This window comes from Macaca fascicularis, chromosome 5, assembly GCF_037993035.2.
Source record: "Macaca fascicularis isolate 582-1 chromosome 5, T2T-MFA8v1.1".
In the NCBI taxonomy this organism is placed as follows: domain Eukaryota; kingdom Metazoa; phylum Chordata; class Mammalia; order Primates; family Cercopithecidae; genus Macaca; species Macaca fascicularis.
The window spans coordinates 118,824,584-118,837,171 of record NC_088379.1 but is presented as its reverse complement, the minus strand read 5'-3'; the positions used below and the strand labels follow the sequence as shown (position 1 = coordinate 118,837,171).

At 36.1% G+C, this 12,588-nt stretch overlaps 1 protein-coding gene across 50 annotated transcripts in view; it reads right to left on the bottom strand.

Moving 5' to 3' along the window:
* Window positions 1–12,588, bottom strand: part of ANK2 (ankyrin 2) — a 571,823-nt gene that overhangs the window by 80,396 nt on the left and 478,839 nt on the right. For 38 of the 50 annotated variants that reach the window (XM_065545385.1, XM_065545376.1, XM_065545380.1 and 35 more), the window contains 3 exons: window positions 11,757–11,855; window positions 10,733–10,831; window positions 1,753–1,825 (listed from right to left, as the gene is read on the bottom strand). In XM_065545385.1, coding sequence (XP_065401457.1) covers window positions 1,753–1,825; window positions 10,733–10,831; window positions 11,757–11,855 — 271 coding nt within the window. Of the gene's footprint in view, window positions 1–315; window positions 370–1,752; window positions 1,826–10,732; window positions 10,832–11,756; window positions 11,856–12,588 lie in introns of all 50 variants that reach the window. The other 12 variants (XM_074040340.1, XM_074040337.1, XM_074040338.1 and 9 more) reach the window with 1 other exon arrangement.

Below are 12,588 nucleotides of genomic sequence, written 5' to 3'. Positions count from 1 at the left end.
ATTTATATTCTAAGAAAAGATACTAGTTGTGGAAAATATTTCTATAATGTTCACTAGATTATAATTATGTTAGCAGGTCTCAATAATAGTTGCAAAATCATTAACAGTACAAACAATTCATGACTTTAAGCTTCTAAGTTAATAAAATCTGCACACTCAAATGCACACATATACAATTCCACTCATATTACACATGCTATTTCAAAAGAAATAGATTAGTGTTAGGCACACAGATTTAAGCAAGTTGTTCTATCCAGTTAAGAAAAATTAAAAGCAAAGAAAAGTTTTCACTCCAAAAATTTCCTCCAAGGGTACCTGAATCACTAAGTGCCTCCCCATCAATAAAGTGGTCACCAAACTGTTTAAGAGCTGTTCAACATACAAGTAGAGATAAGAAAGATGATCCCACAAAACAAAATACGATATGCATATAGGAATGCTGAGAACTAGTTGGCAAGATAGAACACAAAATTATACTAAATATTTGGAACTGCTGGCTTTGGGAATACCTTTGAATTTACTCAAAATAATACATTGATCCAACATTTGTTCATTCTTGTCATAAATTCTTATAAAAGCTGAGAAAACTCAATACCTATTACCAATAGGTGATTCGACAGGTTGGTTCTAAATAAGGACATCTCAATGTGAAGTTTTATCTTATGATTTTATCTTGAAGAACCTAAAGAAACATCTTTAATATTTCTCTGTAAAAGCAATTAGTATTAAACCTAGTGCCATTCTTAATAGCAATAATTTTTCAAACATACATTTTCATGTATATATGAGACAGTAATTTTTCAATCATGTACAGTGGATGACTCGCTGCACTATTGAAACTTGGTTGCGTGGTTTTTTTCTTTCTTTTTTCTATCTCCTCATAAAAAATGCTTTAAAAAATTGTATGTGCTGCTTTCATGATTTTTTAGTAGCAAACTTTTTTTTTTTTGGTCCAAGTGGAATATTACATGGAAATTCAAAATACAAAATGAAGAAAGGTCAGCTACTCTAGTTGAAGTAGAGATAGGGAGCCGGACACCCTATTGGCCAATCTCCAGCTCTGGCCCAATGTCACACACCCACTCCAGACAGTCCCCACTGCTCCTTTTAGGAAAGCAGACTTCCCGGGACTTAGGAAGCCATTGCCTGAGATCATTTTTTATCAACTCTAAAATTATAGGGGGGATATTTTCTGACTTAAATAATACATTCTTCTGTTGAATTTGTACTACTTCCTGCTGTACTATTTTTAAACCTTCTCTAAGGCTCTTTTCCTCTGGGCTTAAAATATATTCCGTACCTATGAACCAACCAGAACACAGAGCTCTCTTGGCTGAAGAAGAACACTCCTTGATGGAATATACTTTAAAGTCTTTACTTAAAGGCATTTGAATAAAAAAAGATTTTTAACATAATTCAAACATATTTAATAATAATTGTGTTAATATATAGCTATTTTAATACATGGCCAGTTTCCAGGTTTTCCCCTTTTCCAGTCATATTATTTAATAGCCATTAATTATAATGCTAGGAAAAAGAGATAATACCAGAAAAAAATATACTAATCAGAACTGCTCCTTGGCCCCCGCTGCCACGGCAAAAGTAAATGTATTGAAACAAAGGTGAAAAAGTGACTTTAAATGTTAAGATTCTGCCATCCACATAACCAGCTTGGTCTCTGAAAAAAAAAGGGTGACTTGCCCTTGTGTAAGAACATGACAGGTGTCATAGAAGATTGAATAGAAGTCTTACCCTCTTCATCAGAAACATCAAGAACCTCAGTCATCGTCTCAGGAACATTTAGTTTGTGTTTTTCTGTAATAGTCTGGAAAAACAAAAATCATTAATGTTCAAGTTGAAACCAAAAGTAAACAAAAGATGAAAAGCATCACATAGGAGGCCACGCTCAACAGCAGCAGCAAGCCATTGAGCCTTGACTACGGCATCTTTCCCACGTGTATATTTTGGAAATTTGCTTTCATGAAAACTCATTTGTTCTTTTTGAAGATAAATGATCATTTATGCCAGAGAAGTTGTACAAGAGACAGTTCATTATTTTGAGTTCTCATTTGAAAAATAAATTCTTTAGCAATTGTATTATTAATAATAATTAGTTGTATTGAGAAGGCAGATTGATGTTTTCAAAGCTTCCCTAAAATGAACTAAGCGATGTTTCCAGAAAAGCTTTAAAAAGAAGCAATGAACATACGCAATGTATTAGAAGGAAAGCCATTAGAAAAGAAGCTGTAAATAATGTGAAAGATATAAACTATTTGGGCAGAAAATATGACACATCTTTTCTGGGATCAGAGGATCAAATCATCTCTTTAATATTTCACTGGGTTACAGTTCTGGTTTGTTGCTTATTTGCCTTACGCAATAGCACTCCAAGGTTGTCAATCCAATGCCTTTCGTTCCTAATGTAAAGTGTAAGGTTAGGAGACAAGAAACTGAGTCTAGCTGCCTGGGTTCAAATTCTAACTTCATCACTTATTACTTATAAGGCCTTAGCAAGTCCCCTAACCTATCTGTGCCTTAATTTCCTCAACTATAAATAAAGGATAGAAAAGTACTTCATAAAATGGTTATGAAGATTAAATGATGTAATATATGCAAGAGCTCTAAAAATAGTGCTTGGCATATGGTGGCACTCCATAAATATTAGCTAGCATAATTTATTATGATTATTGTAACTCAGTATTAAATGCATCTTAAAAGTGAAGAGCGTCTGGACTTTTACAATCATTCATGCACTCAAGGAAAATTTTGAATGTCTACTGCATGCTTGGCACTATTTTAGACATTAAATGTATCAGTGATTTTTCAAAATAACAGAAGTAAGTTAGACATAGAGACAAATACTGTATAATCTCACTTATATGTGGAATCTAAAAAACTCATAGAAGCAGAGAATAGACACCTGGTGGTGACCAGGTGTTGGAGAAGGAAGGGGGAGGAGCATTTGGGAGATGTCGGTTAAAAGATACAAAATTTTAGTTAGGAGAAATAAATTCAAGAGATTTATTGTAAAACATGGAGACTACAGTTAATAACAATGTACTGTATACTTGAAAATTGCTGAGAGTAGATTTTAAGTGCTCTCATCACAAAAAAAAAGGATATGTATGTGGAGGTAATCGGTATGTTAATAAGCTTGATTTAGCCATTCCACAATGTGTGTGTGTGTGTGTATGTATGTATCAAAACATCACGTTGTATACCATAAATATGTACAATTTTTATTTGCCAACTAAAATAGATAAATAAAAGACGTATGTACCCCCAAAAAACATAAAAATCCAAATCTCATGATTTTGAGCATCACCTAAAGACTATTGAGTCTCAAATTCAAACCTTCAGTTTCTGTAGTGAAAATACATTAAGGGCATCAATTGACACTGTCATGGAAACTTTAAAAGAAAATGAATCCCTTGACATAAGAGTAACATCTTCAACTAAAGCCATCAAAGTACAAAAAATAGGTTGTCTAGTTGTTTAAGCTTTGACATAGACATTAGAGAATTGTTTGAATGGCTATAATGAACCTATCATCAATTATTTTCTTTCCAAAAGCAGTAGATAACTTCAAATATATTTACAAAGAAATTCACTGGTTAATCAAATTTCACTGAGCAACTCTGACTATATACATATATAATATCTGTGTGTTAAGGGGAAGTGATCATAATGTGATACTGCATGAGCTTTTTGGTGGCTCTTCATTTTCTTCAGAAAACTGACTAAACTGGCTCAGAAGAGCCCTGTGATTCAGTAAAGAGGGAGAGGTAGCAAGGCCTCATCTCTCATTCCATGCTACGATCGTGTTGAGCTGCCTTTATTTTGACAGGTCATGTTCTCTCATGCCTCTGACTTTTTCCACATATTCTCTCATTTACCAGAAATCTCCTTTCCCCTCTTCTCTTGGCTCATGTTAGATGTGACTTTCTTGGAGAAACATTCCCTGATCCTCCCCAGTGAATGTCTTTGTTTAACTGTGTTTATCTGCTGCTATGTACTCCTAGAGCATCGTGTGTGCTGTGTCATACACTACGCACTGTGTGTGCCCTCTCTGCTTATCTGCCTCCACACGAGAGTGTGAGTCACTTAAGAGGAAGATTGTTTCCACAGCACCTGAAACATAGCAGGAGCCTCTCAAAGTATATCAAAAACTTGGTAATATCAAATTATGCAAAAAATAAATTTAAAATCCACATCATGATGAAATGGATTGTCTTTGGGTGGAATTTTAGTTAAAAGACAGGAAGAAACAGAGAAAGTAAAGAAAGTCTCCTGCTACTCACATGAAGGCACCATTGGAGACAAGGGTTGTAAATTCAGCTTGCCTGCATATTTCTAGAGATGTTTAAATAGTTTTATTCAGTGTCTTATTCACTGAAAGCAAACTAAATGCTGCAGGAAAAACAAAAGTATCCATCCAAAAATCTGGAGAATAGTGGTGGTTGATAAATATTTGTTGAATGAACAAACTCAAAAAGACTATTATAATATACAGTTTGATTATTACTTTATTATAAATTTTAATTTAGAAATTTAACACCAATAAATTATAGTCTATGTTCTGGATCAGTGGTATTCAACTATAGCTACATATTACAATTATTAGAAAAAAATTTAAAAATATTGTTGCTTGGGTCCCATCATGGACCAATTAAATCAAAATCCATAGGGATCGGGTCCACTATCATAGGGACCAGGGTATTTTTTAAAGGTTCCTTAGGTGGGTTTATTGTGTAGCTCAATTTGAGATTCATTTTCCTGTATTAGGGAAAGTGTATAAATTGCAGGAAAATGATTTGCATTTAAAATATAACATAGAGACTACCCTACTATGATACCTTATTCAACATTTTTTTTTTCTTTTTTTTGAGATGTCGTTTCACTCTTGTTGCCCAGGCTGGAGTGCAATGGCGCGATCTCAACTCACTGCAACCTCCGTCTCCCAGGTTCAAGCGATTCTCCTGCCTCAGCCTCCCGAGTAGCTGGGATTACAGGTGTGCACCACCACGCCTGGCTCATTTTTATATTTGTAGTAGAGATGGGGCTTCACGATGTTGGCCAGGCTGGTCTCGAACTCTTGACCTCAGGTGATCTGCCTACCTCAGCCTCCCAAAGCGCTCGTATTACAGATGTGAGCTACTAAGGCTGGCTTTTATTCAACTTTTTGGGAATACTTAAAAATGTGAAAGGATGTCTACTACATTAGACTGTATTAGAAAGTAAATTTTTGCAGAAATGTTTTAGAGTATTTGTCCTTCATAGTAAACATTTCATAAGGAGATAATTATCTGTTCGAAAACAATTGCTGGAGATACTTTTTAAATCATTAAGTTTCATTGCCTGGTCATCTCAGTTTCTATTTTCAGGTGCTGATAATGGGACTATATTTTCTTTGTACTTATTTGTAAGAGTGGAAATAATAATCTACTTCAGTTTGGTAACTGAATGCTATCAGAATTATCAGCAAATATATGTGGCAACAGAAAAAGTAATACACTTTGATCACATTGGTGACTGATATTTTTCTGTATAGATATTAAAAATGGCCTCTAATTACAGTGTCATAAATATAATACCATTTATACATGAGAAGGTATTTGACCTTTAGAAGGCCATCAGTAAATATTTGTTGAATGGATGGCAAATAAGTAGTCCTACATATGTATAATGTAACAAGAAATGAATACATATTTTCCTTTTAAACAAAATGTCCTTTGAAAACTTGATTATTTAAACATAAACATGGTTTTATGCAACTACCTCTGAATAGTACATAGAGAACAGAGCTATAATGAAATTATCATGGACATCTCTTTCAGCCACAGAATCCAATATACTATGGTCAAGATTAGAAACTACTTTAGAAGTTAAAATGAGTAGGATACTACGTACAAGATTAATGGGATATAATTAAATCAGATAATATGGCAAAAGAAATAGTATATAATAGACGGAAGAGAGATTTAATAATGAATTTATATTGTTAATCACGATATGAAAAATGTAGAAAATAAAGTAGGAGTTTTTAACATTCTGCTTTACAAATAGTAGTCAATATCTGATTTGTTCTATGCAAAAGAAACTGTGTGTTTAACTGATCTTCACTTAGCCAACCCTCACTCAGGCAATCCTCCTGGTCAACAATTGCATTTATATCACATAATCACTGAGCCACTACAGCATACTGAGTAATCTTGGTTATGATGCCACCTTTTAATGCTCACATCCATGGCTTCCATCAGTAAAGTTCAAGCTAAACTTGTTTTTGTTTCTAAACATATTTATACCAATCATACATATTAATATAACTTTAATAACTAAATTGAATATTATGTAAATACTGTTTTTTTTCTAGAAAAACTAGGGTAGATGCTTTTTAAAGTGCCACCACTCCTGGCTAATTTTTGTGTTGTTTTATAGAGACAGGGTTTTGCCATGTTGTCCAGGCTAGTCTCAAATGATCCACCATTTTGGGAGGCCAAGGCATCAGCCCACCTACTACTCCCGAGTAGTCCCTGTTACTCTGGAAGCGGAGGTGGGAGGATCACCTGAGGTGCAGTGAACTGTGATAGCACCACTACACTCCAGCCTGGGCAACAGTGTGAGATCCTGTCTCCAAAAAAAGAAAGAACAGGAAACTACACAGGACATATAAATATCATATAAACATACACATTATAGCATGTAGATATACATAATATAATATGTATTGATATTGTTTGTGCAAGAATGGCAATTTAACTTCTAACCGATGACCTATATTTGCAGAACAATTTTGGTTCTGCCTCAAAAGGTGCCAAACGACTTTACAAGTATTTATTGTATTGCCATTTTTATGGGTCCTATTTTTAAAATTTTTAAATTTTTATGGATACATAGTTGTACATACTTACGGGGTACAAGTGATATTTTGATATAAATATAAGTATAATGATCAAATCAGGGTAATTGGGATATCCATCACCTCAAACATTTGCCATTTCTTTGAGCTGGGGAAATTCCAAATCCACTTCTCTAGTTATGTTGAAATACACATTTTAGTTAACTCTAGGTAGCCTGTTGTGCTGCCTAACACTAGATCTTACTCCTTCTATCTAACTGTATTTTTGTACCCATTAGACAACTCCTCTGTATCCCCTCCTCCCCTGATTTTCATGTGAACTGACCTGTGGCAACAGGTAAGATTTAGGACTTAGAATATTCACATTTTCTGCAGTTTACTTAAATATTCCCTAATGATCAAGTAATAACATAATATAATATTTTTATTTTACTAACTTATTCAGTAATTTATGGTCTGCATACCAATTATATGCAACATAAAACACAATCACTTTAAGATTATACAAATAATAGAGATAATTGATGATGGTTGATCAATTAGTTGAAGGGTGAGTCATATGTCACAGTTCTTCCAAGCTGCATTAGTGAACTGGCCTTGCTGGCTTCTGTCGCCAGAAGTGTGTCTCTACCATTCTGATATCCATTCTGGCAAACATATAGTGATTGTAATCCCAGGAGAATGCTAAACTGTCTCATATTCCCTGCTGCATCTCACAAAGTAAAGTTAGAAAAGCAAAGGTTAAGGAAACAAACCACAATTCCAAAATGCCTCAGAAGTTTCTACAGAAGTGGTTTTTCCTTTACAAACTACTGTGTTACTCTGGTCTCTACACGATGACTTTATTCATACTTTGGGGTAAAGAACTCAAAAGGAAGAATAGGAAAGGAAACTTTCTTTGATCAAAAGGACTACATGGTTGCTCATATGGCACATCACACAAATCCAATACATGTTAAATTAATATGTCAGTTGTGCAGGTGTAATGCAACTGTTGCATTTAAGCAATAACAACATTAACATTTTTTAATTTAACTTAACTATTAAGTTGTCTATTGCACTATCATTAGTTTCAAATTATTTTTAGTGACTGTAGATTTTAGAAAATGATACTGAATGTGAAACTCCACAAAAATCAATAAAGAGCACTATTTAAGTGGTTTTCTTTCTGTTGAAAATTAGGTGAAAACAGTTTCTTCACAAAATTCCTATTAAGCTATTTTCAGCAAAACCACAGTCAGTTATATCAGAGAGGTTAAGAACATGGGATTTAAAACCCGACAACCTAAATTTGAAGCTTAGATCTGCTCTCAATGCCTTACATATTTTAAAACTTAAATATTACTGTTTTTTAATGTCATTAATAACACATTGTGTGGAAAAAAATATTATGTGGGAAAAGAATGATTGAAAATCTCTTTCCAAAGAGAGGAAGTTTATTGTAAGAAGACTCTCAGAATAGATGAGAATAAGTCTATTCTTCCAATCCTTACCCCAAAATTCCATTTCACAAAACAATTAAGATCACAATTATAAGAGAAACCAATTCAAAGAGCAGCAGACAGTGAAGAGAGACCAGCATCAAAACATGTAACCACTAAAACTATCCATTTAGATAACAGAGTTCCTTGTTGAATTCAAGTGGACAATGATTTCTTAGTGTCCTAACTGAAAGCAGAAATGCTGTTATGTTTTCTATTTTTATTGGCTTTTCATCTAGAAACTTGAATTCTAAGTATAGCGACTTCTGATGGAGCAATGCTCAGCTACAGAATGTAGAGAATAATAGTTACCAGAAAAGAAAGCTCACAGAGGGTTCTAAAAGGAATTTCCATCCCCCTGTCTTCTCCAGAGCTAGATGTGGTAGAGAGATGATCTTGTGTCTGATTTCTGACAAGGACACTGAGAACTTACTCAGAGACAGCAATTACAGTATTTAGAGACAAACCAGAGAAAGTTTATTTGCTCTTCTTTTTAAATAGAGATCTGTGAAGTCATTCACCTGAGTAATATCTATAAACCCAAGATCTCTTTGAAACCAGACATATAAGTTCCATAGTTCTGTTGTGTAAAATATGAATTTATTTTCTTACCAAGCCTGATTCTCATTCTCTACTCTCATGACACTGAAGTTGCTGGTGGGAAGGAGTAATGTTTTCACCACTGATAACTCTTTAGCACTTAGCACAGAATTTAGCACATATTTTATGCCCAGTAAATAATGAAGGAATAAATCAGTTAATGAAATGAATGGAAGTAAAGTAGGTACAAGATAACAAGAGATACAAGCTTGCCATCTAGTGATAACTTGGTAAAATATTTATACATTATGTATAGTGTTTATACATTATTCCCAGAGCAGGGAAAAAGTAATAAAGTTGAGATAAAACATGACTTCTAATGGCCGAACAGGTGTGCTTGGCCAATTTTGCCACTAGAGGCTTCATGTATTGTGATGTACACATTGTTTTAAAGATATCAGATGAAGTGGTATATATGTGTAGGCCCTTAATATGAAGATATTCCTGGTATAAGAAATCATAAAGTAAGAAAAAACTATTAAATATAGTGACCTACAAGTATGGTGCCAGGCAGTGACAAGACCTGTTTTTCTCTTATATAATTTATTAAAGCTATACTTTAAATCTTTAAAAATATTGTGGTGCACTGGCCAAAGGTTTTAAGATTCTGCCTCAGAAAACAAGCAGTGCCATTCTCTCCCATCTAAATTCAGTTTGTGTCTTGAAGCTCATTAATAAATCATAGGCCACTCTGCTTAAAACTGCACATTAAACCAACTGTATTCCATCACTTCGATGTATGTCAACAGGAACGTACTGTCAGCCTGAAGAACAAAATTCCTTTCTTTTTCCTCACATCTGTCAAAAAAACCAAGCATTTCAAACTCTATATGCATTTTTAGTTTGGAGCATTTACTAGAACCTCCTTTAGAATTATTTATTCATTTGTGGTCTTACTGTCTTTGAAGAGCTTCTCATGTCTTACTGTTCCTCTACTTTTTTACTTTACGAAGATAAATTAAAGGGCCATTCTTTAATTCATGCTTAAAGTAGAAAGTGAGTGAATGAATAAATGCAAATGTAACAGCACTTCCACTTTCAGGTAGGAGCCCCCTCTCAAGAGGCCTCCTTTAAACTTTGCTCCCACTGAATGGTACAGGAGCATTAGGACTCAGTATTATCATGGTCTTTACTCTTCTAGAGTTTCTCTAGCAGAGGCCAGTAATAATCACTGATTTGTCATGAAAAGTCAGCAGTGTATTCAAAACAGAGAAAATAAAAAATTTTAAAATATACGTTTTTACTATACAGGCACAATTTAGCTAGTAAGCACAAGGAATTCTCTTTTTGAATTAAAAAATAATAATCAGAAATAAGATGCAAAGTAAGGATGAACTGCTCTCACTGGGAGTTCATGTGATCCAGTCATGGGCACAGTGTTGGGAGGAGCAGGGTCTTTCCAGAGGCTGGCCTGACCTCCTGGCTAAGATAAGAAGTTTGCAGTGGAGTGTGGTACCGCTTTGCCAGCGGTAGGTGTCATACACAACTAAAGGAAAAGGGCAGAGGAGCCAGAAAGTAAGAAACCAGTCACAGAAAAAGGAATTAAATATTATAAAACTATATTCACACATTTTATAGGGATAGATGCTGAGTAAAGGAAGCTGAAGCCCTGTGTTCCTTGTGTGAATTCATTTACTTCTGCATACTCCTATGTATGTGCTACAATACATTCAACAAAAAGAAGTTCAAAACTAAAAGCCCCAAACATCTTGTGAGTGAAAAAGTACTGTACGTGTATTTAGTTTGAAAACGAAGATAACAGGGCTGAAGCTAATCAGTCACTTATACTCACTGTGGTGGTGGTGGTGACCTCCTCGGTCACAACCTTCAGGGTGTCGACCACGGAGATGTAGCCCAGACGCTTAGCAATCGCCAAGGCAGTGTTGCCATTCTGAGGAGAGAGTGAAAGAAAGAGAGTGAGAAATAAGAGAGAGGACTGCGATGTGAGCCAATGAGCTCACCCGCTGCTCTGCATGAGCCAGCATTTCCTTCCAAAACAAGGCACAGCTTAGGAAAATCACTAGTTTTTAGCATTACGTCTAAATCTGTCTTTGTAACTTCTTCAGACTATAGCCCAGGTCACCATGGTAACACAACAAGCTTGCATCTGCTTGCTCTTTTTAATAAGAAGCACTTGACACTTTAACCCTAAGGTTGTCAAGTATCTTCTACAAATATTGTATTGTGCTTAAGATAAGTGCCTCATGACGCCTCCAAAACCTGTTAGCAAGTACCAGGTACACTCATCCCTCATCAGAGGCCAGGCCATCTGCTGCAGGTAAGATGTTACCGTAGGGAACACGGTAACATATTTAGCTACAGCTGTGCAGAAACTCACTGTGCAGCAAAATAACACAAGCAAGCAATTCAGGCTGCATCCAACCCAGGCCACTCGGGATCCCAGTTCGTTTAATTGCACCGCTTAGTTTACATTTCAATGGCTCCACAACCCAATGAGCTTTGTTTAAGCCAGCAGCTCCCTTACTGTGCTCCCTTAAGAAAGCGAGGGGGGTCAATTCGTGCTCACATCTGAGAACCAGCTGTAAGCAGAGCACGTTCCAGCAGCCCAAGCGGAGGGCCCCCCTCTCCAGAGAGAGCCAAAGAGTCAGGCTGACTGCTTTTCCTCCCAGGGCAAGCACTTCTGGGGAAGTCACACTGACTTCTGGAAAGTCTGCCCAAAAATCTGGGGCTTTCCAGAGTCCAGGGGGCTTATTTAAAGAGGAGGAATCTGACCTCACTCAGCTCAGACACGAAGCCACCAGGTCAAGAGAGGAAAAAGAAGAAAGCGTGGTGAGGGGCAGTGGCGTCTGCCTTACCGCGGTGGTGGCGTTGGGCTTGGCCCCATGCTGGAGCAGGACGTTGATGATGTGCGTGTGACCCTGCTGCGCGGCCTGGTGCAAAGGCGTGTAGCCATTCTGTGGAGGACAGTGGCGGCGGGCCCAGCACCCGATTTGCAGAGGGAGAGGAAAATTAGGTTAGCCTTCATTGTGAATAGTCTTATTTACAACAAAACCATCACGGATGCTTTATTTGGAGCCCAAGATTATCAGCAGCCCATTTCTCAGCAGCAAACACTCCCTCACACCTTATGGTCTGCTAAGCAAAGAGAAGAGACCAGCTGATGAAACAAGCTTAACAGACTCCAAATGATAAGTATTAATACGTTTTAACCAGTTAGCATTAAAAAGGAGGGCTCCCTTAAGAAGGTGAAGGGGATGGGTGCAGTCGACTTCTGCTCACATCTAAGCTGGGAGGAGAGATTTAAAATAAGAAAGAGCATTATCCCTGTGATTTCTTCCCTGGGAAACAAGAGTAAAATTGTTTTTAACTGAAGGCTGCAGAGGGTCATATAAACCACTGCTTGTTCATCATGACTCTCCCAATTATTAACCTTTGGCTTAGCTTTAAGGATTCTAAATCATTGAAAGTAAATCTAAATCTTACATTCCTTTCCAAGAACAGCTTTTCTCCCCATTTCAGACATGATGAAACTGAAAATAAGAAAGTTAAGTAATTTCCCCACAATCGGGCGAGGTTCAGATCCTGTGCAGAAGACCATGACAGCCAATGGCTACCAGACAATGGCTATTATTTATTAAAATCCACCTGCTTCACTTCTCATAAAATGTTATCTATATGTTTCAGACC